This window comes from Halichoeres trimaculatus, unplaced genomic scaffold (genome assembly GCF_033239565.1).
Source record: "Halichoeres trimaculatus isolate MK-OKI-2021-1 unplaced genomic scaffold, fHalTri1.1 fHalTri1_scaffold_21, whole genome shotgun sequence".
In the NCBI taxonomy this organism is placed as follows: Eukaryota; Metazoa; Chordata; class Actinopteri; order Labriformes; family Labridae; genus Halichoeres; species Halichoeres trimaculatus.
Genome location: NW_027437199.1, coordinates 3,247,780 through 3,275,366, shown reverse-complemented (window position 1 = coordinate 3,275,366; position 27,587 = coordinate 3,247,780). Strand labels below are relative to the sequence as shown.

At 41.9% G+C, this 27,587-nt stretch overlaps 2 protein-coding genes across 2 annotated transcripts; one reads left to right on the top strand and one right to left on the bottom strand.

The window, feature by feature from the left end:
* Positions 1 to 684: 684 nt before the first annotated feature.
* th2 (tyrosine hydroxylase 2) lies at positions 685 to 6,140 on the top strand. Its single transcript, XM_074698104.1, has 12 exons — positions 685 to 1,002; positions 2,446 to 2,620; positions 2,696 to 2,784; positions 2,865 to 2,932; positions 3,010 to 3,060; positions 3,148 to 3,293; positions 3,373 to 3,508; positions 3,587 to 3,656; positions 3,734 to 3,790; positions 4,168 to 4,263; positions 4,352 to 4,485; positions 5,972 to 6,140. Exons 1-12 carry the CDS (start codon positions 772 to 774, stop codon positions 6,135 to 6,137), a joined length of 1,419 nt encoding a protein of 472 aa, XP_074554205.1. The 5' UTR covers positions 685 to 771; the 3' UTR covers positions 6,138 to 6,140.
* A 7,330-nt stretch (positions 6,141 to 13,470) lies between these two features.
* Positions 13,471 to 27,493, bottom strand: nup37 (nucleoporin 37). Its single transcript, XM_074698481.1, has 10 exons — positions 27,329 to 27,493; positions 26,305 to 26,473; positions 26,098 to 26,219; positions 22,527 to 22,599; positions 22,253 to 22,347; positions 14,368 to 14,458; positions 14,101 to 14,282; positions 13,974 to 14,024; positions 13,718 to 13,811; positions 13,471 to 13,627 (listed from the first exon to the last, which is right to left on the bottom strand). Exons 2-10 carry the CDS (start codon positions 26,458 to 26,460, stop codon positions 13,514 to 13,516), a joined length of 978 nt encoding a protein of 325 aa, XP_074554582.1. The 5' UTR covers positions 26,461 to 26,473; positions 27,329 to 27,493; the 3' UTR covers positions 13,471 to 13,513.
* Between the last annotated feature and the right edge of the window lie 94 nt (positions 27,494 to 27,587).

Below are 27,587 nucleotides of genomic sequence, written 5' to 3'. Positions count from 1 at the left end.
ATAAATACAATTATTATTATTATTATTATTATTATTATTATTATTATTATCATTATTATTATTATTATTACAAATAATAATAATCATTTTTTATGTATTTATTTAATTTAAAATGTTTTAATAGTTTTTTTTTTCTTTTTCAACTTTTTTTTTTTTCAAATTAGCTACCTGAAGTCAAACCAACACTCTAAAAGTTTCCAGATATCATAGAAAAACATTTTTTAAAAATTAATGAAATAAAGAAATGGGATTTAACATGTCAAATTGTAGCATTTTCTATTATTCCTATGAGGATTTATTTTGTTATACTATATCTGCTTTAGATTCACTTAAATTAAAAGTTAATTATGTATAAACGCTCTGAGATAAGCAGAGAGCATCAAAAGAATTTAATGAATGCACTTAAAACAAATTAAATGTTAAAATAATAAAACAAAATAAAAAATAAAAAAAGGACCCTGAACGCACCACACTCAGCTCAAACCCTGATAATGAGACTTTTTTTCCTTTTATAAACCAGGAGCACTGAGCTTTAACTAACCTGTCTGGCCTCTTTTGCTCCGATGATTGAGATTATAATTCAGACTGTCTCATGACGTAAAACAGGGGCCCTAAAAACAGCCGAACGCACGTTCTGTTTACGTAACTCACCTCCACGCGCCACAGATGACAGAGGATATAAACCCCGCGTGGAGGTGAGGATGCCACATTCACAATCTGCTCCGGGACCTCTCCGGTACTTCTCTGGTCGCGTGGCCCACCTCTGTACTAATGAAGACGGACAGCGCGGTGCAGGCGGGCCCCTTCAGCGGGCGGAGGCAGAGTCTGATCGAGGATGCTCGGAGGGAGAGGAGCAGCGGCTCCATGGGCTCCCCGGGGCCCTCCCGGTACGGGGACGGGTTCGTGTTCGAGGAAAAGGACGGGAAGGTGACTCTGAGCGTCCTGTTCGCGCTCAACAACGAGAAAAACGCGGGATTCTTCAAAACCGGGAAAATATTCGAGGTAAGACAGGAAAATAAAACAAAAATACTCATATTTATCTTTTAAAACAGCAGTTTATTGGATTTTTTTTCATTATTCTTGATGAAGCAGTGTTTAGGGACGTGCTTTATGCTTCTAGAAAAAACTAGCTTATTTATCATAGCATCTGAGCACATTTAAGTTATTTGAGTATTTCCGGTTTTGCTTGTACTTTCCATTATTATTATTTTTATGCATTTTTTACTCATTTAATCACATTTCATGTAAAAAAAAAAAATGTTTTTTAGCTTCAGATTCAGATTCAGGTTGGTAAAAACCTTTCAATAAATTTCATCATCCTAAACTAATAATTTCTGGCAATAATTTTGAGCTAAAAGAAAGAAAAGCTAACAGAAGTTATTTCAAAAGCCTTTATTATCACACATGATATATCAAAGCTGTGGTATCATCAATGCCTTACTAATTATATTCTAGTCATTTAAAGTCATTACAATAAAATAAGTGCTTCGGTAATGAGTCATTCTGCTTTTTGTGATTATTTTTTGGCGCTAATGTCTTTAGCTTTTATTTTGGTGAGTAATTTTGCACTGTGGCTACATTTTAAAAAAAAATCGAAATGCTTTTTTTTTTTTTTTTTTTTTTTTTTAAATATCAGCAATTATTGTGAATAAGATATAAGTAAATTGACCTTTTTACTTCTTAAATTATTATATATTTATTTATTAATTAAATCAAAAATCAAAATAAATATGGAGAATCATAACTGATTTATTAATTTATTATTATTATTATTATTAATTAAATCAAAAATCAAAATAAATATGGAGAATCATAATTTATTTATTTATTTATTATTATTTTTAATTAAGTCAAAAATCAAAATAAATAAAGAGAATCATAATTCATTTTTGTATTATTATTATTTTATTTATTAAATCAAAAATCAAAATAAATATGGAGAATTATAATTTATTTTTTTATTTTTATTTATTAAATCAAAAATTAAAATAAATATGGAGAATCTGTCATAATAAATCAGAAATGAGAAAGACAAACAGTGACCTGCTTTTTTTAAAAAAAAAGAAAAAAAAGTTTTTCAAGGCTGAATGTCCTTATTGTTTTTTTTTTAAGTTTTTCTTCTTTTGCTTTGATATGCACCAAATTAAGAAGATGTGCATCACTTTTCTGTGTAATAATCTGTCAGATAAACCTTTTTCCATCTCAGACCATGAGGCTGGAATAAACTAGCAAAAAATAAAAGATGATTTTGTATTTTATTGGCTCTTGAAATTTAATAGAACGGGAATACAGAACACACACTTGGTTCCTGTTTTTGTAGACATAAAATAATTAAAGAGCGAAATAAGAATATCAACACAATTAAAATGCAAGAAAAGAAAAACAGTTTCAGTGGATTAAAGGCTGTTTTCTTGAAATGCTGACACTTTTTTATCTCCTCCTCAGACGTTTGAGGCCAAACTCCTCCACATCGAAAGTCGACCTGGGAGGAAGTCGAAGAACAGCACGACCGACCTGGAGTTCTTCATGAGGTGCGAAGTCAAAAGCTCCGACCTTGACGTCTTCATCAACTCGCTGAAGAGAGTGGCCGACGACGTTCGAACCACGCCTGACGAAAAAGGTGAACACGTCGTCAAACGTCTTTAAAACATCAGGAAGAAGAGCACAAACTAACGCTCCTCCTGTCTCCTCACAGTTCCCTGGTTTCCTCGGCAGATCAAAGACCTCGACAGATGCAATTTATTAATCACCAAATTCGACCCGGACATGGATCAGGATCATCCGGTGAGTGTTTCTGCAATACACCCCCTTAGATGTGTCACAGAAACACTTCATTTCGATGCTGATCAGACGTTTTCCTGCAGGGATACAGAGATCCAGAGTACAGGAAGAGACGCGCTTACATCTCTGAGCTCGCCTTCAGATACAAACAGTGAGTCAGACGTGAAACGAAGCATTCTGCACCAAATATCTTCAGAAACGTCGTCTTAAGTTGATTTTCTGTTGCAGGGGGGATCCTTTGCCCGTTGTGGAGTACACAGCAGAGGAGATATCCACATGGTGAGTTAGAGCGACCGTCCTGCAGCTCATTAAATGCTCAGAGGAAGATGATCAAAGCATGATGCTGTGTTGTTGTGCTGTGAAAAGGAGGGAGGTTTACCGGCAGCTGAGGAGTATTTACCCCAGCCTGGCGTGCAGACAGTTCCTGGACGGCGTGCAGCAGCTGGAGAAGGAGTGTGGATACGGAGAGGACCGCATCCCTCAGCTCAGAGAGGTGTCAGCCTTCCTCAAAGGTACGACGGAAACTGTTTCTTCTTGTTTCTTTCTTTTCTCTCCTTCCTGTTGTTGACGTTTCTTCCCGTCTGATTTCAGAGAGGACAGGTTTCCAGCTGCGCCCGGTCGCCGGCCTCCTGTCGGCGCGGGACTTCCTCAACAGCTTGGCTTTTAGAGTGTTTCAGTGCACGCAGTACATCCGCCACCCGTCTGCTCCCATGCACTCCCCTGAACCGTGAGTCAACGTAAATCAGACGCCATTTATTCACCCGTAAACTCAGCTTCTTATTAATCACAACCCCTCTTTAATCAGGGACTGCTGCCACGAGCTGCTGGGACACATCCCCATGCTCGCTGATAAGGAGTTCGCTCAGTTCTCACAGGTAAAATCTGCACCACACATCCTCAACTCCTGATCTGGTTTCAAGACTTTCAGACTAAATAATCTGGATTATTTCAGGAGATTGGACTCGCCTCTCTCGGAGCCTCAGATGACGACATCGAGAAACTCTCAACTGTAAGTTTTTTTATTCCTTTAAGTTCAACTTTCGTGTTTTTACGTCTTTGTTTGGACAAAAAAGGAGAGTTGGGAATGTGGGAAAAGACCTGTGAGAAAAAGCTTCGAGAAGTGCAGTTTCTGAGTTTATTCACGATTATTATTCTGCATTTCAAACGTAACAATAAAAACATCCAAAAAGCTGGAAAAGTTTCACAATTTTATCTCCAAATTTTGATTTTGGAGCAGAGTTCAGCTCCTCATCCTCTCAGGTATCATCCAAAGGAAGCACAGACTCTAACACAGACCATCACCGCCATCTAGTGGCTGTTATAAAAACCTGCACTTCATATGAATCATGAAACTCTGAGCTCATCTGCTTGTCTCTTTCGTTCCAGCTTTATTGGTTCACCGTGGAGTTCGGGCTCTGTAAGCAGAACGGGACGGTGAAAGCGTACGGAGCCGGACTCCTCTCGTCTTACGGAGAGCTCGTTGTGAGTTTGATCTCTGATTATTTGAAACTATCGTCGCTTTATCTCCTGACCTGCTCTGAGTTCTGACTGTTTTCGTCTCTCCTCTCAGTACGCCCTCTCCAACGAGCCCGAGTACCGAGCGTTTAACCCTGAGGAGATGGCGGTGCAGCCGTACCAGGACCAGACCTACCAGCCGGTTTACTTTGTGTCCGAGAGCTTCGAGGACGCAAAGACTAAGATGAGGTATTCACTCAGTACTCTGCAGGAAGTCGTCTCAGGATGAGAAAACACTTGACCTGAAGAACTCTGCTTGTTTGGAGCTACAGAGGAGTGTGACATCAACTGGAGACGATTACAAATCCTCTTTACTTTTACCTTTACCTTTATAGGAGCCATTTTACCTCAGCTCACCTGAGTTTAAATTGTCTGGAGCCTCAAAATCTACTTTATCTTCACAATAAAGACAATAAAGATACATAGAAGGTTGGATTACAGTGTGATAATCAATTAAAACTGGAGAGGGGATGGAATTAATAAGTTTAACTTTCTTCCACTCCTTTTTTAAAAATGTAAAATATGGTGAATTAGGGGTTTAACTTTTTTTTAAATTAATTTTGTTAAGCTGTCTTTCTCCATAATGTTATTCTTCTATCTTCTATTTTCAAAAAAAACTTTCATTCATTCATTCATTCATTCATTCAAAGTCTATTAAATTCTGTACATAGTCCAAATCTGTTGAATACTTTTCTAAAGAAGGTTTTTGAAGTCATGAAATTGTACATGTGTTGTCAAACGTGTTTTTTTTTTTTTCTTTTTTTAAATTTGGCAAAAAAAAAATTGAAAATTGTATTAACAAAATTTGCAAAGACTACAAAAATTTTTGGATTTTAAAATTTGGAAAAATTGTCATCGTCTGAAATTGAAAAAAAAGAAATAAACAATTCAACAAATTTCAAAAAATGACATTTAAAAAATATATATTTTTTTATTTTAAAAAGAAAAATACAAGAATTTCAAAAATTTTGAGATTTAAAAAAAATGCGAATATGTAAAAAAAAATTAGATTTTAAAAATCTGCAAAAACTTTCAAAACAGTAAAAGTTTGAAATATAAAAAAATGCAAAAATTTGCAAAAATATATTTTATTAATTTGCCTTTTTTTTTTAGAAAACCTGAAATTGATAACATATTGATCATATCGCTCAACTCCTCATTTTTAATTTGCTAATTTCTTGCCACATACCATGGATGTATACTTATCCAGCATTAATGAATCCATCCACACAGAATTAAAATCAGTATTTTCTTCCAGATGAGTCTTTTTGTAGATGTAGTTATCTTCCCAGGGCTGTAAAACTTGAGGTTAGCCACAGGTGCATGGAAAGTTGGTGGGCTGTTGATGTTGTAGGAGGTGAAGTAGAGAGGTGGCAGGCTTTATTGACAGATGGGATGAAGATTTAGTTCAACTAAATGTTAACACAGGAATTTATTTAGTGTCAGTGTCTTTAAGCATCATCAATCAATGTTTGGGGTATCCATGGTTACCGTTAGCTACATTCCTCCTTCCTTCTTCCCAAACTGAATCTCACATGAAGAGGTTTTACTCAAGTTGTTTGCAGTTTTAGTCGTAATGGAAACAACAGCAAGGCCCAACTTTACTAGAGAACTAAAGAAATATGGCTTTGATCAGTGTATCCATAGAAACCGTCTCTTTCATTCACTTCCTCAGGAGATACTCTGCGACCATCAAGCGACCCTTTGCCGTCCGCTACGACCCCTTCACCTGCAGCGTGGAGGTTCTGGACCAGTCCAGCAAAATCCAGAGCGCTTTGAGCCAGATGAGAGAAGACCTGAGGACCCTGCACAGCGCTTTGGAGAAACTCAGCGCGTCGTGAAGAGAAGGACGTCCTGCAGGCGTTTGTGAATACTGTAAATCAGACTCTGAGGGCGGCGTCACGGTGTAGTCCAGTTTGTGAGGCTTTGTTTGTGTGTGAAGAGAAATAAATGTTTATTTTCATGAAGAAACATCCGTGTGGTTCCTTCCTACTACAAACCGACTCTTTCCACTAACTTTTGGAGCTAATAAATCTTCACGGGGCTCAGGGGAAGGAGCTAATTATGAATGATTTAGGTATTATGTTCCCTCAGCTGGTCAAGGCCAACGCCGGCGCTGACGTCCAGCGTCTGTGGCGCAGCCAGGTCACCCAGACCTCACACTGGCCCACATCACGGTCCACCAACGCCGCTCTGTTGACAGACGCTCCTTCTCTCTTTATTTCTCTTTCTCCACTCGGCTGAAGAATTTGCTCTGTTGGGTTTTTTCTGACGGACGTCCAGCGTTTTGATCTCCACGCAGCCGGCGTATCAAACTCGTGTACGTCAAACCCCGAGGAAGACAAATCACCTCCGTCTGCAGGCCTCATAAAGCATCACCGCCGTCAAACTACGAGTGGTGAACCCCTGCATGCATCGGCCACCTTGTGTTTGGACGCCTTCCCTTCCCATAATTCCACGGTACGGTAAATCAAGCCTAGCTCAGGCCTCCCAAGGAAAGCCCAGTGTTTGTGGAGGAGCGAAAGGAGGAGGAGAGACACGGCAAGTGGAGGGAGAAAGTGATCTACAGCTTGACAAGTGTACAGGGACACACACGCGCTCGCACTCCCTCCAAGAGAAAGTCCAACACTTTATAATTTCTTCGATCTCATTCTTTATCCAGCGCCCTCAAATCCTCAAATCCCCATGAAACCGCCGCCAGAATCCCGATCTGCACAGCGCCAAACAAAAGCGGGTTCGCCGCGGTAACACGGGCAACCAGGCTGAGGGATCCAGCTCCCTGTGTGCTCACCACAAATCCCAAACTCTATATCCTCCTGCCTCCAACCATAAGTGTTCCCTTTATTGATGTCAGGGCCTTCACGTCTCTACGCTGGCGAGTCGGCCTCCTCCGGGGTCAGGAGGTTCACTCTCCCTCAGGCCCCCGCGCTGGAAGACAGAGACGTACCCCACAAGAAGTTTGATTTAAGGCCTGATAAGAAACAACCTGACGTTCTCAAAGTAAACAAATCATCAACAAATGCTTCATTCATCACCAAACAAAGCAGAGAAGAAGACGCCAACCTCTCTGGATCCGTCCAAAGTGAAACAATCTGCTGACTAACACCTCGACAGATGACTGAAAACACGTCTTAGCTCTTTTCTTTGGAAGGAGCCGTGAGCAGAGACAACCCTCAGCTCAAGACTGCTCTCAACTGTTCGGCTAGTCGAGGTTTCTGTGATAAAAAGTGCATTAAAGAGGAGATAAACTAAAGGTTCACAGCTTCTTAAGCTTAAAGATGGGACGTGAAAATAATAACAAACCACATAAACGCAAAGAAAAGACTTAAAAGGGCCTGAAATACCCGTCGTATGTTGTGTCTTAGCTGTAGTTCAGCCTCCTTCCACTAGCTGGAGCTGAAGCTCTAGTTAACAACTGCTGACACAATCCTCCAAAGTGCTACTACCTTGATGTAAACAGTCCCAGGTATCAGTATGTCAGTATGCTGATCAGTGCAATAAGGAACCAGCACAGGAGAGGCTAGCTCCTAGCTAACGTAAGCCATGCTCATTAAACCAACTCAGACAGTGTTAGTCTGAGCTTAAGTTCCTATGCGTTAGTGTTAAAAACTGCAATTCCTCAAGTTTCCACTAGGGGCTGGTGGCAGACATACAAGAAACCATGATAAACCTAATCAAAAAGACGATATCTACAGCAAAAATAAACATGTTAAACATGTAAACATGTTTTACAGACTGAATTTGTCTATTAGCACACAATATACAGTGGTAGAAGTTTTTAGAGCTTGATGATTGAAAGGTTAATAATTTTATGAGTATGGGGTGCCGACATTACAAATAACTAAAGTTCTCCACATTTAGCTCTAAAACATAATTTTTTATGCAGATTTAGAGAAATATTTGTGAAAGATATTTGTAAGATATTATCTATAAATGTTGAATATTTTATCTGAATGTTTAATGTTATAAATAAATGTTCTGATTCTTAATATTTAGCTACATTTCTAAACAGTTTTCATTCAAAATATTTGCTAACATTTCTAAGTCTACCCAAGGCTACCAGAGACTTGTAAATCTTTAGCAAAGATTTTAAAATATTGGCTAAGTTTTCTAAATATGTAGTCAAGAATATCACACTCCAAATTCAAACTCCAGCCCATCGGGGCTGAGAAAGTCAAACACAGTCGGCTAAATCAGCTGTTAGAAAATAAACGTACCAAGTGCTGTGATGGGGCTGTTAAAGATCCTGTGGTCGACATCGAAGAAGTCGAGCTTGACTTTCTCAAAATCCTGCTTGGCTGGGTCACCTCCTCAGGCTTTTATTGTGGTGCTTCCATCAGGCGAGGGTATTAATTTGCATGTAAGCTAATTATTTAGAAATCTTTGCTTAAGATTTATAAATCATAACTAAAAATTTACTCTTCGCTTAATATAGGCGCTGCCCAAGTAGCTGCCTTTTGCAGCTGCTCTCTCTTCTTTGTCCATTTCTTGTAATTTTTTTCTTCTCTTTTTCGTCATTTTTGTATTTGGAGTGGATCATTACTTTGTATGGCTCATTTGTTGGTCATGGACACAAACTGTTTTTGTCTTCAGTGATATTTTCTCCTGTGTTTGTCTGGAGATCCTACATGTAACCATGGCTGCATTGTTTACATGTTAAATTAGCTGTTAGCAGCCTGTAGCATGTCAATGCTAACTGGTGTAAGGCCGGATGTTTCCCACAAGGTGAGGAGAAGGAGGTGTTGGTTCTCAGGTGTGAGCTAAGAAGTGATGACATGGACCTGTCCTTCCATCCATCGTTATTGGGAACGTAAGATCTATCTCCAATAAGATGGACGAGCTAGCTGTGCTAACCCAGCAACAGAGGGAATACCAGAAGGCAGAGTAGCATCATGCTCTTCACAGACATGGCTAACAGAGCTAACACCAGACACCAACCATTGGAAGAGCTTCACCTGCTGTGAGCAGACAGGATCCAGGAGACAGAGACTGAACAGACTGCTGAAGAAGCTCAGTCCTGGACCCTGTGGAGGTGGAGGCTGGCTGACTGGACAATGACGGACAAGCTGTCAGCATCTATTTTCTTATGGAGCTTTTTACACTTTCTATACACTTTCTTACTTTTGTTTTCTTGATTGTTGGTGTGACTTCAATTTCGTTGTACTTGTTACAATGACAAAGTTTTATTCTATTCTATTCTGGATATTTAGAGGGACATTATTTAGAACATTTAGCATTTAGATAAAATATTCTACAGACATTTTCTACAAATATTTCTCTAAATCTGCTTAAAAAGTGATGTTTTAAAGCTAAATGTGGAGAAATTTTATTTACACTGTGTAAAACTTTACAATCGGCGCACCATGTACGAGTTTTGCCCATGGTAGGGCATGTTTAGCTTTGTGTATAGAGGCTAACGACCTGCCTCTTTATCTCATCTTAATTCAAATGACACTTGGTGACATCACAGAGCCGACATTCATTCATAATAAGTAACAAATGTAGGTGCTAGCTTTGCTAGCTCTGCTAGCTTACTGTCAACCTCAGACTCTGAGGATCTGTCCTTTGTCCACTCAAACAACTTGTGCTCTGAAAATCTGGAAGATGAGTAAAACAGGATGAATCTGATGTTTGTTGATCACTGCAGCAGATGTCGGTGTCTGGTCGATAAAAGATCGGTTTGGATGAGCGGGCAGCAGGAAGTCCAAACAATACGCTCTGAGAAGCAGTGATCTCTGCAGGACTCAGGCCAAGCTCCTGTTGTTTTATCGTCATAAATACCTGAAGATACCAAAGCAAAACGGCATCTTGGCTTAAAAGATTACAGAGAAGGTGGTAAACTTTGGTAAAACAAACCGAAACCAAGAGCAGTCCATGTGCTTCCAACAGAAAGTGAGAGCGGTCCAGGACTTGTGTTGAAACCTGAAGAACATGATGACCTGGAACAGTCCGGAGACCGACAAGCCAGCAAAGCAGAGGGAGGCAAGAATAAAGAATGATGAAGTGGTTCGCTGCAGCCTTTATGTGTCCACAGAGGAGGGGGGCTGGAAGTTAGAGATACTTGCCCCCGTCTCCAGCTCCAGCCTCTCTGCTGAGCTCAGCGATCTGTGTCCTGATTCTGTCTGTCAGAAGACGCTCGATCGACTCGTTTAAACTTTGAAAACTTTGAGTTAAAGTGTCAAAATCTATGATAGGGAATGAGAGAAAGGGTCTCTCCATCATGAGCTCCTGACTCTTCTGAATCAAGACCAAGAATCTCCTCATTCTGGGAAACGTGGCACAACAAACCAGCTGTGAGATTAAACCAAACACCGGCCTCAAAGAGCTCTAATCTCTTTCTTTGTTTCCCTTCATATCACGCTCCTCATTATTTGGATTCGCTCGTTTTGTTGAGCCCGGGCTTAGAGCTGGAAGAATTATCCAGATTAGGAGAAAGTTGGTTTTCTCTTTCATGCATTTCACAGTTTATTAGTCCACAAACCAGCAGAGATCAGGCGGGAAAGCTTCATCAGGTCTGGGATTTCCAGGAACCTGCAGGGACTGATGCAGTTCTGCTCGTCCACCATGAGGTGGAGTCCTTGAGTCACTGTGAGTGTGAAGCCCCCTTCAGATCCCTGACTCATGCTTTAAATCCAGAGCGTCTTCACTCTGCAGAGGTGGAAACGTCTCCTCCAGCATCCTCACACTCAGGTCTGACTTGTCCAAACAGAAGCGTGCACCAGGAGCGCGGTAGCATGTTATCCTTCGCGGATGGCGGTTAACGCCTCCCGTCCAAGAATCACAGGAGATTGACAAACTGCTCTGAAAGATTGGAGCTTTCCACAGGCTCTCCTCGCTCCTTTATGTCAGAGTATACAATGATCGCAGTGTTCCAGCTGACATTTACATCCAGAGAGAAGAATTAAGACGCTGGGTATGATCGCACATTCATCCAGCGCTGCACCCTCCAAGATGAAGTACATCTGTGGAAACAAGCTGCCACCAGAATGATTCATGATCAACTTAATTAAACGAGCGCCTTCTGCAGCTTAGAGAGCTTTGAAAATGGAGATTGCGGTTTCTCACACGTGGGATTCCTGCGACAGAACAATGAGGCCTTGTTTTCCTGCAGGGCATTAAAGGGTTCAGCCAAATGATCTGTCGTCTCACATGTTTGGGAAGCGGAGGGAGTCTGCAGGGTCAGGTGAGCATCTCTGCTCCAGCATCCTCAGGGAACTGATGCTTGGGTGTCAGGGAGCTGGAAACAAGGGATCAGAAACTTTTTGGCCTCTTGGAGAGCTTCAAAATGCAAAAAGACAAAAAGAAGAAAATGACGAACAGAGGGTCTAATCAAAAGTTTAAGACCAAATCCAAAGGGTCTGCAACTTTTACTTTCCTCAGCTCACCTGGATTAAAGTCAATCTGAAGCCACAAAATCTACTTCATCTTCACAATACAGTCAAAAAAAGTGGATAAAAGTCTATAAATAGTTAAGATCTAGTGAAAAGTTATCTGAACAAGACATTGATTTTATAAAATTATTCATGTAATATCTAAGGTTTTTTTATTTAAATTAATTTGCATAAAGTTGATTAAATAAATAAAATGCAAAAAATGTATAAAAATTGGGAATGTGAAAAAAAATGAAATTTCAACAATTTTCATGTGTTTAAAAAATTAAAGTTTTCGGAATCTCCAAATTTTTTCTAAAAAGTTAAAAATTCCAAAAATTGACATTTAAAAAAAAAAATTTAAAAAAAGAGAAAAAAAATAGAAACAAAAAAAAATTCAAGAATTTGAACAATTTTAAAAAATTTGCAAAAAAATTTAAAAAAATTGAGATTTTATAAATTTGCATAAAACCTCCCAAAATTAAGTAAATCTGAAATATAAAAATATTGCAAAAAGAAAGGGAAAATTAAATAGTTTTAAAAAATTTAAACAAAATTTAAAATTTGCAAAAAAAAATTAATAATACATAAATAAATTAGCAAATTTAAACATTTTTTAAAAATACCTTATTTTTTTTTATTTGCTTCTATCTTGCCACATATCAGTCATGTATACTAAGCCACCATGTTGTCAAAATATAAAAAATAAGTTTAAAAAAAATCAACAATTAAGAAAGACATTTCAAAAATTTCAAAAAAATGTAAATATAGAAAAAAATGCAAGAATTTCATTTCATCAAAATTATAAGTGTTTAAAAATAAGTAAAAAATTCCCTAAATTTAGAACTGTAACTCAAAAAAAAAAATTTGAACATTTTTGGAATTTTCAAAAATTTCCAAAATAAGCAAAAAAAAAAAAAAAGAAATATTGTTTTTATTTAGTGTAAGTGTCTTTAATCATCAAGACCCTCTGAAAGAAAAATAAAAAAACACTTTATTTCAATTTTGTTTTTTAAAACACAAGGAGACATTGCAAAGGACTCAAAGAGCCGCAGGTTGAAGACCTTTGCCGCAAAAAATCGAAAGACCTAAAAGTTCGAAAAATTTTGTGTTTCCTGAATTAATCTTCCCAAAGAAATATAAAAAACGGATCAAACATTTCCCGTTTTCATACTTTTAAATCAAATATGACTCCTAATTTTGTTGAAACCTCTTGACAAATGGATGAAATGTGCTGGTATAAGTCAGTTCTTGATTTATGAAGACACTTTGAGACCCTCACTTTGGGAACCACCGCTCCAAACGACCTGAAACGGCCCCGACCTCTTCCTAAGATTACCCACAATCCCGCTACCCGTCTGCGCGGCTCGTCCGGCAGCTGGAGCGCAGCCAGACCTCCTACTTTCCCCTCATCCACAAACCTTCCTGTGGATTTCCTGCTCGCCACAGCAGGTGGAAACGCACAGGCGATGATACACTGATAGGATTCAGAGGGAAAGCTGAGAGGCAGCGAGAGACGGAGAACACCTGTGGGACGGCGGTGGAGTCGACTGGCGAGGGCGGGGAGTTGGCATCGACTCCTGGATGAGTTTCTTTGAACTTCAGATTTCTTGGCAGGACATGACAGACAGCTGATGTAACGTACGCTTCAGGGGAAAGAGAGCGGAGCAGCACGCTGTTAATCTGTAGCTGACCTGATAGGCCGACCGCTCTGAGGAGACGGAGAACAAAGTGCGAGCACGCCGCCAGCTTCCATCAATATCACACACACTCAGCAGATACTCAGAAAAATACTTTATTTATTATTTATGAGAAAAGAAACACAGGAGGGAGTGCAGCACGCAAGTTCACATCTCCGTCATCCAGAAGCAGAGTTTCCTGTCGCCTCCGATCACGCAGAGCGGCAGCGTCCGGTGCCAGCTGAGGCCCGATCCCACCGCGGTGGATCCGATTGTCACCGGCTGGAACGACATCAGGAAGTGAAACAACCGCAGAGCTGCTGAGAACATTAAAAAGATACTGATCTGGGCTGTGAAACGCATCCCACTGACCTGTGGGTGGCCAAGATGGTGGATGAATAACTGACTGCAGATCTTTCCTGGACATCCAGTGGTGGCGAAGAGGTTTTCGTTGGCTCGGGACCACCTGAGAACACAGTATATGAAAAACAGCTTGAAATGTATAGGAACACAGGAAGATGTTTGGGTTCACGTCAACCGAGGACGGCGAGTTCAGGCGCGTGAATCCAGGAGGAGGTTCATGAAAAATCAACAAAACCGAAGAAGGAAGAAGAGGAAAGCCGCTTACTTGAATAACCGAGCTTTATCGATGTGAGCCGGTCTCTTCTCCTGAGGGTAGCTGCAGAAATAAACACAACGTTCATTCACACCTCGTCCTCATGATGCCCCGTTCCTCCGTCAGAGGCTCGTCTCACCTGGAGCGAGTTATGTCCCAGAGCAGCCAGTCGTTTCCCGCCACCGCGCCCACTTTGATGGTGTTGGTGAGGCACCAGTCGGCCGACATGAGCGGGGACAGACCGCAGTCCAGAGAGAGGATGGCCTGATGGGTCACCAGGTCGTAGAAGCGGATTGTTCCTCTCTTTTCTGCCACCATCAACTGAAAAGTGGTTTCAACAAAACAGGTGTTTCAGAGTTTGACCTCTGAACATCAAAATTATTCATCTACAACATCATCCTCAGACCTTAAACGCTTCCTCCGGGTGCCAGCACACGCTGATGCCAGGGGAGCGAAGTCTGAGCGTGGAGCTTTCATTCCCATCCAGGTCCCAAATCCTGAGCAGATAAAACCAGACATCCAATAAAATCTGAAATTATGACGTTAAACTGGAACCAAACGTAGCAGGTCGTTATTTGTTGTAACACTTCTTGGTAATAAATCTGACACTGCTGTAAAGTTTTCTGTGTAATGAGCAGCAGAGCGGAGTACATGGGTTTTGCCCTTAAAAAATGTGCCAAATCTTCTCTGCTGATGCCAAACAACTTATTCTGCCTCTGACTCTTTAAAAAGTCTTCAAAAAATCTAAAAAAAATCCCAACTGTGGGACACCAGTTCAGCTCACAAGGTAAATTGAGTGGAAGAACTAAAACTTAGAGGATAAAGTTGTAAGTTTGGTTTAACCTGGAAAATTTTGGAGAATCAAGCTTCAGTCAGAGAAAATATGCCATGAATTGAATCAAAAATTACAGTAGAAAACGAGACTTAAGTATGTACTCTGAGGAAAAAGTTGTAAATTTTGAATCTATTCTTGTTGATTTACAACTTTCACAACGTCTCCAAAATCATTTTTTTCCATTAGGGTGGTCCCAAATTTTTTTTTGTTACAACAGCTTTTGAGTTGTAGGCCAAGGCAAGCAAGATAGTTTACTGTGCCAAAGCAAGGTAGTGTACCGTGCCAAAGCAAGGTAGTGTACCGTGCCAAAGCAAGACAGCGAACCGTGTCAAAGCAAGAGTTTACTGTGCCAAAGCAAGGTAGTGAACCGTGCCAAAGCAAGATAGTAAACCATGCCAAAGCAAGGTGGTGTACCGTGCCAAAGCAAGTCAGCAAACTGTGCCAAAGCAAGACAGCGAACCGTGCCAAAGCAAAATAGTAAACCATGCCAAAGCAAGGTGGTGAACCGTGCCAAAGCAATATAGTGTACCGTGCCAAAGCAAGATAAACGATGCCAAAGCAAGGTAGTGTACTGTGCCAAAGCAAGGTGGTGTACCGTGCCAAAGCAAGATAGTAAACTGTGATAAAGCAAGGTAGTGTACCGTGCCACAGCAAGATAATAAACCGTGCCAAAGCAAGGTAGTGTACCGTGCCAAAGCAAGGTAGTGTACCGTGCCAAAGCAAGATAATAAACCGTGCCAAAGCAAGGTAGTGTACCGTGCCAAAGCAAGATAATAAACCGTGCCAAAGCAAGGTGGTGTACCGTGCCAAAGCAAGATAATAAACTGTGCCAAAGCAAGGTAGTGTACCGTGCCAAAGCAAGATAATAAACCGTGCCAAAGCAAGGTAGTGTACCGTGCCAAAGCAAGGTAGTGTACCGTGCCAAAGCAGGTGAGTGTACTGTGCTGAGGTAATAGGCACGGTTCACTACCTTGTTGGCTGGAGAGGAGCCAGTTAACTTCCTGGACATGGATCACTCTGGTATCAGTCGCTTTATCTATTTTAAGTTTTCTGTGTATGATGATGTTTGTTCCATGTTCAGTTACAGTGAAACATGTTTAATTCAACCTCAGAGATTAAAAAAAAAAAGTTTGTCTTCTTCTTAGCTTAAAATCTGTCACACTTCATATCTTTAACACAGTTTCCTCACCCCACGCCTCTGGACGGGGTGTTTCTCCTTTTATTATGAAGGTCGAAAACAGTGAGCTGTAATCTGTTCTCATTAACGGACTGACTGAACCTGAAGTGTGAACCACGCTTGTCCTCAAACCCACAACAAACCCACCAACTCTAATTAAAAACAAAGATTAGCACATGTTCCTAAAATAGCATCAGATGTTGAGCCACACTTGGACGCTTACGTAACATCTGAAGGGGTTCAGATTCATTCTCATCAAACAGATTTGATTGTTTCCTCTGCTCCTGTTTTTGTTTTGAACAATTCGAGCTTCAATCTGTGGCTCTATAAAAGATGTACGACTGTTTGGCGTAGACAAGACTTTACCCAAGTCTTTCACATTTATCAAAGTCTCAGTCGTGCGTAAGTGATGTTCAGAGTCCTTCTGTGTTTCCAGGGAAAGGAGCTGGTTTCTGGGACAGGCAGACTAACGCTGGACTCTTCTTTCAGAGAAAACAGCAGCCTGACGTTACAGCGAGCAACGATAGCCGGGGCAGCCGAGGCTGGGGCCGAGGGGGGAACATCACCCTGGCCTGAATCTGTGTTACGCTCCACTCACATTACAACAAATGTTTCGCTGTGGGCGGCCCGCTGCCATTCATTTTCTGCAGAGTACAGAGAGGGCAGCAGGAAGCACGTCAAGCTGAACGGAGGAGGCCTGCAACCAGACGCCAACCACAAATCAAAGCTGGTTTTAGGATTATAAAACCAAATAATAGTCCGTCCTAAAGCTGGAGAGGAGCTGGAGAGGAGCTGTGATAGCAGACGCAGCAGTTAGAGGGGTGTAATGGATCAGAACTGAGAGTCCTGAGACCTGGATCTTTGGTTTACCACATCAGAACCAGGAGAAAAGGTGGGGAAGAGGGCACAGCGGTGGCTGCAAGTGTTTCTGGGAATTTCAAATGAACGCTTGAAGCATGGGAAGGCGCTGACTGATGAGGTCATGTAGAAGACATCATCGAATAAAGCCCAGAAAGTACCTCAAAGAGCACCGAAATGTCAGGAGTGTTGTTGGAGAGATTGACGTCCTCGGCGGTGTCAGGGAGGATATGCCCGGTCTCAGATGGTGACCTCAGTAAACACTCCACTCTTCCCTGCCTCATCTCCCCTGCAGCAGTCACTACGCCTGAGCCAGAGCCTCCGCCGTGGAGCATGAGCGAGAAAAAACAGAAAAGCCTCAGACCACAGCAGGAAAACAACGGCTAAACCCCGTTCTCTCAGACCGAGCGGTGCTCAATTGCACGCTACACCACCAAACGGCCAAACCGTGGTCAACCACGCTGCCCTTCAAACGGAGAGCGCCGGCTCCCCGAAAAAACACAGCCTCCGCCAAACGAGGTGAAAGACGTGAGACCTGAAAACACGCATGACCGCCTCTGATGAAACACAGGGTAATTGCACAACACTAAATCGACCAATAACACTGCGCTGCCAGCAGAAACAGAGCTGAAAGGACAGCTGAAGTCACGTATTGTGTTATCTCAGAGAGTCAAACAGCCCGGCCGGGGACTTACGGGACGTCAGTGTTTCCAGTACGTGGAGGAAACGGGAAACGCCGTTAGCGCTGTGTGAGATGATTTATTGTGGAGAGCAGAGTCAATAAGCGAAGGCCAAACAATATAATCCCATCACAGCGCCTCGCAGGTTAAGGTGCACAATTACAACAAAAGCATCTGATTCAGAAAGACCCACACTCTGAGTCTTACTCACAGATGATCTCTGGTCTCTTAGCTTTAACCTTTATCCAGGTTAAAGGTGATCATCTATTGTTTTTATGATGTTTTAAGGTGAAAATGTTGGATGTAAGAGCTAAATTGTGGGACAGTACTCCCAAAGTCAAAGTCACGCGAGATTTCAGCAAGATTTACACAAGATTTGCTCAATTTGTGACATCACCAAGCAACAGCTTCTGTTCCGAGGTGTGAAAACTGCAGTTCCTCAGGTGTCCACTAGAGGCTGGCTCCGGAAGTAACAGAAACCACATCCACACCCATTCAAAAACAACACACAGAAGTTTAGAGTTTAGTTTTCAGTGTCAACAAATTCATCAGCAGAGGACAGGTTGTCTTACTGCCCTCTACTGGTCTGGCACTGTGTTGCACTTACCTTTATTTTTTTTTCTCCATATGTCATTAGTCTGTTTTGCATTATCAACCCAGATCTTTCATGGGTCGCAGGAACAATTCACTTCCTGGACTTTCTGTTTGGAAAGCTCCTCAAAGTTGACTGCCGACGATTGGCTTAAAAAGTCTGCTTTATAATCAGATCAGTGATGTCACTGAGACTATGTTAATGAATTATACAGTCTGTGGACATCTTCAGTCGTTCCCTGGTGGTCATGTTGGGCTTAACTCCTGGTCTGGATCCTCTAATTAGGCCCGTTTGTTGTTGTAGTCAAGCTACATAAAATCTGGTTTGGACACAGTTTGTTTTATTTTGAAAGCTACTGAGAGTGTGCGCAACTTCCTGTCCGTCTCGATGTGCTTTTCTTGTAAACTGACGCATCACTGCCTCAGCATTTAGCAAACATAAGAGGCTTGTATTGTATTATATCTAGTTTGGAGCGTAGGCTGGAAAAAAAATGGTCGTCATCTTGCTCGGCTTGAAGTGAGATCACCACAAAAACTGCTCCCCCTGGTGGCTGCCTGCAGTATAGGTCAAAAAAAAAAAATCCATCTCCCCAGTCATTCCAGATGGGCTGTGGTCAAACTTTAAAAAAATATTACACCTGGTAGAAATGTTTCTCATGTCTGATTGTTGTGGTGATTTGAAGATATCATTTGGCTGCTTATATTCAAGTCCTCTTTTTTCTGAAAAGTTTCATTTTCTTGAGTTATTAGATGTTAAAAACAAGGTTTTATATCATGTTTAACGCTAATTTACAGCTGCCATTCTTGTTATTATTCCAGTATATACGTATCAGTGTATTTGGGCCATAAAAAGAACAAATTTGTCATATTTGAGAAATGGCAACAGTGGAGGAGGCTCATAGAATGCCATGTTCCTGGAATCTTTGGGACACAAAATTCACTACACTTTTAAAAAGTACTTGAAATAAACAAAATTAGCCGTTAGCTTATTTTCTATTAGTGGCAGCTCTGATTTAAACTGATAATGTTAGCTATTGGGGCGCTGGTATGTTGTAGCGGTTTAGGTCATGCTCCCAAAAGCAGAAAAACTCCCAGAAATGAAGTTGCTGTTTTTTAAAAAGTTATATCTTTCAGTAAAAAAAAATGTTAGCTTAGATTAAAAATTGATGGATGAAATAGTTAGCGATGAATAATGAAGGAAATATAGGATGCTAACGGTCAAACACCAGGGCTAACAGCTATGCTAGGAAGATTAGAGTTTAAGCCTTGCAGAAAAACATCAGAAATAGCTTGATATCAGATTTTATTGTCATATTAAACATTTCATATCTCATATTTTTTAAATAACACCCAGATTGGAGTGTTTTCTTTAAGCACATGTGGATGTCCGTCGGTTGACATTGACCAAAGAGGACATGGGCTGATTCGATGGAGTTAAATAAGGTCGAATTAAAAGATTTGGTGGGAACATGTATGTCATGTCTCTGCTTTAATTTCTCTCCCTTACACAACATGAGGATTGGAGGGGGGGCAGATTATCATGGGAACAGGACGAAACGCTTCAGACCGTATACATAATGCAGCAGCAGGTGTGTGCTGTCCCGAGTTCATCTGTGAACTCAGTCAACCCCAAATCCCCTCAGCATCCTGCAGTGTGGCCTCATGATCTCTAGGTGGCAGATTTCCCCACAGGCTCCCCTCTCCTCTCCTCTCTTCTTCTTCTGCACTGATACTACGAGCTGATTTAGTCTACAGAAAACCAATGTAAACTCCCCGAAGGGCGTGGAGTCTGGCTCCCCACCTTGATGCTGCAGCGTCAGGTTGCACGCTGGCTTCAGCCGAGTTCCCACAACTGCAGGGGACAGTGATGACAAAGCTAAGCAAACTTATAGTAGAGGAAGAGCTGCCAAGCCTAACAGAGTGATGGAGAGGTCATGAGAGCATGCATGCAGGCGTACACCTCCCTCCCTCCCTCCTCCTCCTCCCTCCTCTCATATCGAGGCTCGGTTTGTGTGGGCTGACTGGAAGGTCCTCTCCCGTTAACTTGATCTATCCCTTGTTCCGCCTCTGTCTTCCTCCCGCGTCCCATATTTTCTCAACATGACAGAATTTAAATCTTTCAGCAGATGGAGCACACTGCTGTTTTCTCTGGCCGGTCAGCAGAGGAAGGGGAAGGGGAGAGTGGACGGGTGAGAAAGGGGGAGACTGGGTCGGCCTGATGTGGCGAAACGAGGCTCTGAGCTGGACAAGACGACCACCGAGACGTGTCGGTCAGAGTGTTTCAAAATGACCAGCAGAGCAGCTGCAGGTCTGAGATTACCGGAGACGGATTAGGAAGGATAATAAACCAGATTAATTACATTTTACCTGCTTGTTCATTGATTTACATCCTGTTCTTAGTTTTTGGCTTTGTAGAAATCAAGAGAAACGAAACCAACTTAAGCTGTTTCCAACAAGTGGTCCGGTTCGGATCAGTACAGTTATCAATATCAATCCCCTCATCAATTCCTGTTGAGAATTAATTAATAAGCTTTACAGGTTTTCTGTGTCAACAACATTTAATTGAGTTTATACTGTAAGTGAATAAAATGTAATTGGTCCCTGAGTTTGGATATTTCTGGACATAATTAAACAGAAACAGGTCAAAATTTCACACAATGTGACGTTGATGCACTGTGTTGTAATATATTAATAATTCAAGTAGGCCATCTAGTGTCTCAAAGTGGTTATAGCAATGGTTTAAGTTGTTTGGAAGCTCTCCGTCAGCCATGAGCCTTTCATTAGCCTGTTAGCTTTTAGCATTTGAAATTCTCAGTATTTTTTACAAAGAGTTGATGTGATATGTTTCTGTAATGAAAGTTGAAATTCTATTCTGATGTATGCTAACTGCTAGCATATCAATGCAGTTTCCCATATACGTTAGCATCAAGCTTGCGCTACTGAATATGAATCTCCTGAGAGAGAGTGATGTACATTTCTTTATGAAGTCAGTTCTTCAGTAAAACTTCAAGCAGAAAATCCTGAATCAGAGTTTTCTTCTTCGTTAGCTAACTGCTAAGCTAAGATAGCTGCAGCAGACTAGTCGACGTAAGGCACAATGTAAAGAATTGATAAGGGAATCGTTAAGCACAAAGGCTAACGATATCGATGGACTGAAACATTTCTTATCGATTCTCAACAGGAACCGGTTTTTGATTCCCATCCCTATACCCCGCTAATAAATCCAACGAAGAAGAAAAATGTAGCACGGTAAACCAAAAGCAACGATGCAAGACATGCAGCAATTTGTCTTCTTTGTGATTGGCAGCCACTGTCGCACAAGAAGTGACGGTTCTTTCAACCAATCAACGGACTGCAGTGTTTCTGCTGGATGTTGCACAAGGAAGGGTTGCGGAAGGTATAGAGAAATGCAGAGGCGGAAAAACACCAAAACAGCAGAAAGAGACTATGAGCCCAGAACGTCAACATTTTGAGTAATTCTCACTCTTGCTTGTCTTTCATTTGCAATTTTATACAGTCGCCTTTTGTTGTTGAAGCAGTTTTGAGGTAAAGTGGTTGGCAAAACCTAACTGTCAAAAATACAAAGCAGAAAACGCTGTCTTTGATTTTTTTTTCCAGTATATATGTTTCCGACAAAGATTACTCCCAACCATCGGCAGATTGGAAAAAAAACTTTTACTTCAACTGTTGAAGAATCAAAATAACGTGAAGTTTTTATGAACGTTTGCTCTTTTAACAGAAAAGAAACCAGATCCTGTTCGTGTCCGAGGAGATCCGTCTCTTTCCTGTAGAGCCAGGTGTCCCACATGTGACCCTGACTACTGACACACTTTTTCCTCCTCCAGCTCTAATTGAAAAGAAAAATTTGGGGACCCTGCTCTCCATCCCCCTCCGAGCGGAAAATCTCCGCAGCTAATTGAATTTCCATATTTGACCAATTAGCTCGAAAAGCCGAGGAGCTGCTCCGTGCTTACGCAGAGTCACACCGGAGCATGTTGTGTTTAGCATCGAGTTTCACTGTGGAAACACGGTCAGGACTTTCTGCACCATTAACAGAGAACAGGACTGAAAATCAGAAGCTGGGAAAACACACACACACACACACACTCAAACACACACACACACATATGGAAATAAATACGGTTTGGACCTGCAAGTGTGGTCATCGCTGACGGATGCAATTTGTTTCCCCTCTGTGGGCTCGAACACCAAATGGTTAATGTAGCTGGTGTGGCCCTCCATCACCTAGGCAACGGAGCAAACATCAACATGTAAACAAAAACAGCCGACACGTGAGCTTTCAAAGAGCATCTCCAGGAAACTTGGTCAGGCTGTTCCTGTTTCTCCGAGCACCAAACGTCAGCGCTAAGCGGAGAGAGCCTGACGTGCTCAGCTCGGCCGATGTGCTCCAGATGTTTCTCTACCTTGACTTCATGCCGATCCTGCAGATCAGAAGTCAGCAGGCGTAGCTTTCTGTCAGCTGCAGCGGTGCAGAATCTGCAGAGGGAGAGAAAGGGAGGATGTGAAAATAAACAAAGGAGAGAACATCAAAACAGAGTCAGACTTTACAGACACAATGACAGACGACATCTCTTTCTGCACACACGCCTGCGGCCGCCGAGACTGACACCTCCGCATGAGAGCGCCGGTGTGTGTGGTAGAAACTTGGACGGCGATCAGTGCAGGCGCTGCCAGGGAGATTCTAATTGCACGTAAGATAAACAGGGAGAAAAACAAGAGTCCTCACGCCATTTGTGCAGAGGACTTTCCCTCTAATCAGCCGCGGTGCCTGCAATTATTCACACAATTACTCCACCTCACTTATGACAAGAAAAACACACACGGATCAGCAGAGTCAACAGACAGACGCTCACACACTTGGCATGATGTCACTACAAACAGCCTCACCGTGCTGCAGGGTTTCACCGTTTCACTGGATTAGATTATATCAGGAGAGCAGCTCCAAGCCCACAAACTCTGGATTAAAGCAGGAACACACTTCCATACACACTTCTTTCCTTTCCTTTCCTCCTTAAATCTTCACTCCTCTCCTTTTCTTCCATCTCAACTTTTTGTCTCCTTTCTTATCACATCTCAACTTGTTTTCTTTCCTTTCCTTTCATCCCCACTTGTCTCCTTTCCTCTCTGTCCAACCACCTCCAAATGTCTCCTTTCCTCTACTTCAATCTCCACTTGTCTCCTTTTTTTCTTCCCTTATCATCTCCCTCCTTCACATGCCTCCTTTCCTTTCTTCTCCTTCTATCTCCTCTTGTCTCCTCGCCTCATTTCAATTTTTAATACTTTACTTTCTTCCCCACTTATCTCCTCTTCTCATCTCCTTCCTTCCCTTCTTCCCTTCCCTCTGCTTCCTTTTCCTACCTTTGACCCCACTTGTCTACTTCCCTTTCCTTAAATTTCAACTTGTCTCCTTTTCTCTCCATCCTACAATCTCTACTTGTCTCCCATCTCTCCTTCAATCTTAACTTGTCTCCTCTACTCTCTGTCTTTCCACTTGTCTTCTTTCCTCTTTATTCTTCTAATCTCCCTCCTTCACATGTCTCCTTTCCCTTTCCCTCATCCATCTCCACTTGTCTCCTCCCCTCCCTTCTATCCTGAATTCTTTCCTTTACTTTCTTTCATCCCGACTTGTCTCCTCTCATCTTCATCCTTCCCTTCTTTCCTTCCCTCTGATTTCTTTTCCTACCTTTCACCCCCACTTATCTACGTTCCTTTCCTTAAATCTCAACTCATCTCCTTTCTTCTCCATCCTTCAATTTTAACTTGTCTCCTTTCCTTTTCTACTCTCCTTCCTTAACTTATCTCCTTTGCTCTCCTTCCTTCCATCCTGAATTCTTTTCTTTCCTTTCCTCCATCCTCACTTGTCTCCTCTTATCTCCTTTCTTCACTTTTATCCTTTCCTCCATCTCCATACCTTCTACTTCTGTTTCTCTCCTTCCCTTGTGTCCTTCCATCTTCACTCCTTCCTAAGGCTCTCTTTTCCATCCTTCTAGCCCACATGCCTCCTTTCCTCTGCATCCTACAATCTCCAATTATCTCCTTTTCTTTTTCAATCCCAATTTCTATCATTTCTTTTCCTCTCACCACAACTTGTCTCCTTCCCTCTCCTTCAACCTCAACTTGTCTCCTTTATGCTCCATCTTTCACTTGTCTCCTTGCTTTCCTCTCCTTCCATCTCTTCTTGTCTCCTCTCCTTCCTTCCATCCTGAATTCCTGTCTTTCCTTTCTTCCATCCTCACTTGTCTCCTTCCATCTCCCTTCTTCACTTTTATCCTTTCCTCCATCTCCACTCCTTCTACTTCTGTTTCTCTCCTTCCCTTACGTCCTTCCATCTTCACCCCTTCCAAAGGCTCTTTTTTGCATCCTTCTACCCCACTTGACTCCTTTCCTCTCCATCCTACAATCTCCACTTATCTCCTTTCCTCTTCCATTCTGAATTCTTTCCTTTCCTTTCCTTTCCTTTCCTTTCCTCTCATCTCCCTCCTTTACTTCTTTCCTTTTCTCTGCTTCCTTCCATCCCCACTTCTCACCTTTTCCTCCCTTCCATCTCCTCTTGTCTTCTTTCATCTTCCCTTCTTCAAATTTTTCCCTTCCTCCATCTTCACTTCTTCCATCTCTACTTCTCTCCTTTTCCCTTGCGTCCTTCCATCTGCTCTACTTTCCAAGCCTCTTTTCTCCAGCCTTGCATCCTTCCTTCTCTCCTTGTCCTTCCATTCCTCTTAATCTTTTCACTCTAACTCTCCTTCCCTTTTTTCCTTTTTACTTCCCTCCTTTCCTTTCCTCTCACTGTTCTGCTCTCTTGTCATCTTCGCTCCTCTCCTTTTCTTCCCTTTCCCTTTCCTTAAGGTTCCTGTCTCCTTCTGCCCTTCTCTTGTCTCCTTCCCTCTCTTCCTCTGTCTCTCAGTGGGCCCCTGCTCCGGGTGAAGCCTGTGAGAAAGTTGTACTTTTCCTGGAAGGCACGGCTGTGTGCAGATCTCAGGGAGGGATGGAACCTGAGTGGGCAGTCATCAGCGCAATAACATGCGCGCACGTCACGGGGCTGGCTCGAGGGCCCAGCGGCGTCGACCACAGAGGGCCGGGAATTATCGCTGCCTTTCCTTTTCAATTACAGAAAGCTTAAACACCTCCTGAGGGAGCGCCCAGCCTTCCCAAGCAGCGCTCCAATTAAGAGGAAACTCTCGCTTTCGAACAATCTACGGCTCAGATACCTCCCTCCTGTCCGGGGGCCACCTGAAACAACTTGGCGGACGTTCAGGGCGGCTGCAGAGTGACAGTGAGGAGAGGCTCGTCCTGACTCGAGGAGAGCATCCTGTTGTGTTTTCACACAAACACACACACACACACACACAGCGGATGTCAGGTGTCTGAAGTGGGAGAGAAGCACGGCCTCTTTTTCCTCCTCAGCCTGATGAGCTCTTACGTAACAAAGAGGAACCACTGAAGCTGCAGACGTCCCCACACACAGCCTGTTTTTATAAAAAGGTCATTACTCAAACTGATTAATGACTGAGCGAATATGTCAGCACGTTTCATCCGACAGACGGACGGAGAGGCTGCTGCAGAGAGGTGTCAATCAAACACAAGTTTCCCAGCTCCTGAAGAGCTGCAGAGCCAGACAACGAAAGCTCTCATGTGAAGAACACGTCACTGACATTTAGTTTAATAAAAGCATCTGCATTTAGGAGCTGGATGGTATTTCAAAAGCGCTGAAAACAAGAGCTTTAACGGGAGATGAGAGCAGCAGAGGTCTTTTAAGAGTCGTCAGCTGAACAGGGTGACATTTGAGGGCTGAGTTACAGCTCGTGTTGATATTTTGGAGCAGGAAGTGTTGGAAGAATGATAGGCAACATGTTCCCTTACAGTCTGCAACAGTCTCTTAGTTTTCCTCAAATGAGCTGAAGGTTACTTTGCAGATTTGCACCAAGAAAGAAAAACACAAGATTCTTACTGAATTTTCCATAAACGAATGAGCCGTACCTTATGGTAGGTATCCTATCCAACCTCGACTCCGGACTCCAGGCGAGAGCATCAACACGCAGCTCATGATGAAAAGCTCGAAGGACGTTGAATTCAACCCCCTCTATCTCCTTATCCTCCTCCTTTTTGAGAAAAAAACAAAAACAGGCGTGAATGTACCAAGTGTAAGTGGGAGTGAAACTGGACGAGTGAAGCTGCTTCACTTACCTGGAAAAGACAGGTGCCAACGACTACATACTGGTCCCCACCGTAGGCCAGCAGAGAGGCAGGAGTGCCGGAGCTGAAAGGACTGAACTCGACCACCTGAACGTAGCTCTCACATGGCACTGTGTACGTGGGACTGCGGCTCGAGTCCTCCTGCATGGTTGTGGGGATCCTGAAAAACAAAAGATCAACATCTGCTCTGTGGATCACAGCACAATGTGGCATTGACATAACTATTTAAATTCAGTCATACTAGATGAAAATGATTTAAACTAAGTGGCATCACCTGTTAAAACATAATCATATCTCTTTAAATCTGAAGATCAAATTTATGCAATTGATTTAAAATACAATAACATAGTTTTTGCTTTATGTTTATCAGACTGTTCTCTTCCATCAAACCAAACCTCATTCAAATATTTGCGTATTTTGGTAACATATTCAACCACAAATGCAGGAATAGACATTAAAGCAAAAATAAGGAGTTTTTATCAAACCATGTTGGTCTCTTATTAATTCGGCAGATATCAAAACAAACAGAGAAGTGATTTATTTGTGATATCTTCAACCAAATGATGACACTGTTCATAAGTAACTAGGGTAATTTAGTAGTTGAGATGATAATTGTATGATGAATTATTAAATAATTAAGTATATACAGCAGCCGAATTTAGCACAACTGTGTCCTAAATAGTTTAATATATCTTACATTTCCATTCGTGCACAGTAAGGCGACACAATAACTAAACAGAAAAGTAAGCACTCCTTAACAAGTTACAGTACCGCTACTTTCGATGGTTTATGTCTTATCGCGTTATTTTACGTGACCTAACGGTGCAGCCAGGGTTCATATGTGCATGTTAATAACATGTCTCACACAATTATGATGATTCACCAAAAAAAAGAGCGAATACGTGACCGCTACATGGCTCTAAGTCCAGCAAACAGTTAGCAAACTGTTAGCAAAACAAAGCTCACATTGCCTGTATTCACACCTGAACGTTTTTATTGATAATATAATCATTACCTGTTCGTTATAGAAGCTTAATCCAATTCTAAATACAGTAATACCTCTTTAAAATCTCTCACTCCTCTGTTAAATATGAGTATGAATCAAATCCTGCGCGCTTTACATGTGTTGTCAAACTACTTCCGAGTGCGGCTCGGACTGTACCATTAAGGAGAAAAGAGAAGGGGGGTTCACGGAATACAAATTCAACCGTCCGATCCTTACCAGCTATTCATCGGTAAATATTCAGCCTTAAAGCTTTATTATATGCTTAAAA

What these genes read in the sequence shown, in the direction of transcription:
- th2 (XM_074698104.1), top strand. Translation starts at nt 772, where the DNA reads ATGAAGACGGACAGCGCGGTGCAGGCGGGCCCCTTCAGCGGGCGGAGG. An exon ending in AAACCGGGAAAATATTCGAG is followed by an intron (nt 1,003 to 2,445) that starts GTAAGACAGGAA and finishes TCTCCTCCTCAG; the next exon opens with ACGTTTGAGGCCAAACTCCT. An exon ending in GACGCAAAGACTAAGATGAG is followed by an intron (nt 4,486 to 5,971) that starts GTATTCACTCAG and finishes TCACTTCCTCAG; the next exon opens with GAGATACTCTGCGACCATCA.
- nup37 (XM_074698481.1), bottom strand. Translation starts at nt 26,460, where the DNA reads ATGCAGGAGGACTCGAGCCGCAGTCCCACGTACACAGTGCCATGTGAG. An exon ending in AGGATCGGCATGAAGTCAAG is followed by an intron (nt 22,348 to 22,526) that starts GTAGAGAAACAT and finishes TCCGTTGCCTAG; the next exon opens with GTGATGGAGGGCCACACCAG. An exon ending in ACCATCTTGGCCACCCACAG is followed by an intron (nt 13,628 to 13,717) that starts GTCAGTGGGATG and finishes ATGTCGTTCCAG; the next exon opens with CCGGTGACAATCGGATCCAC.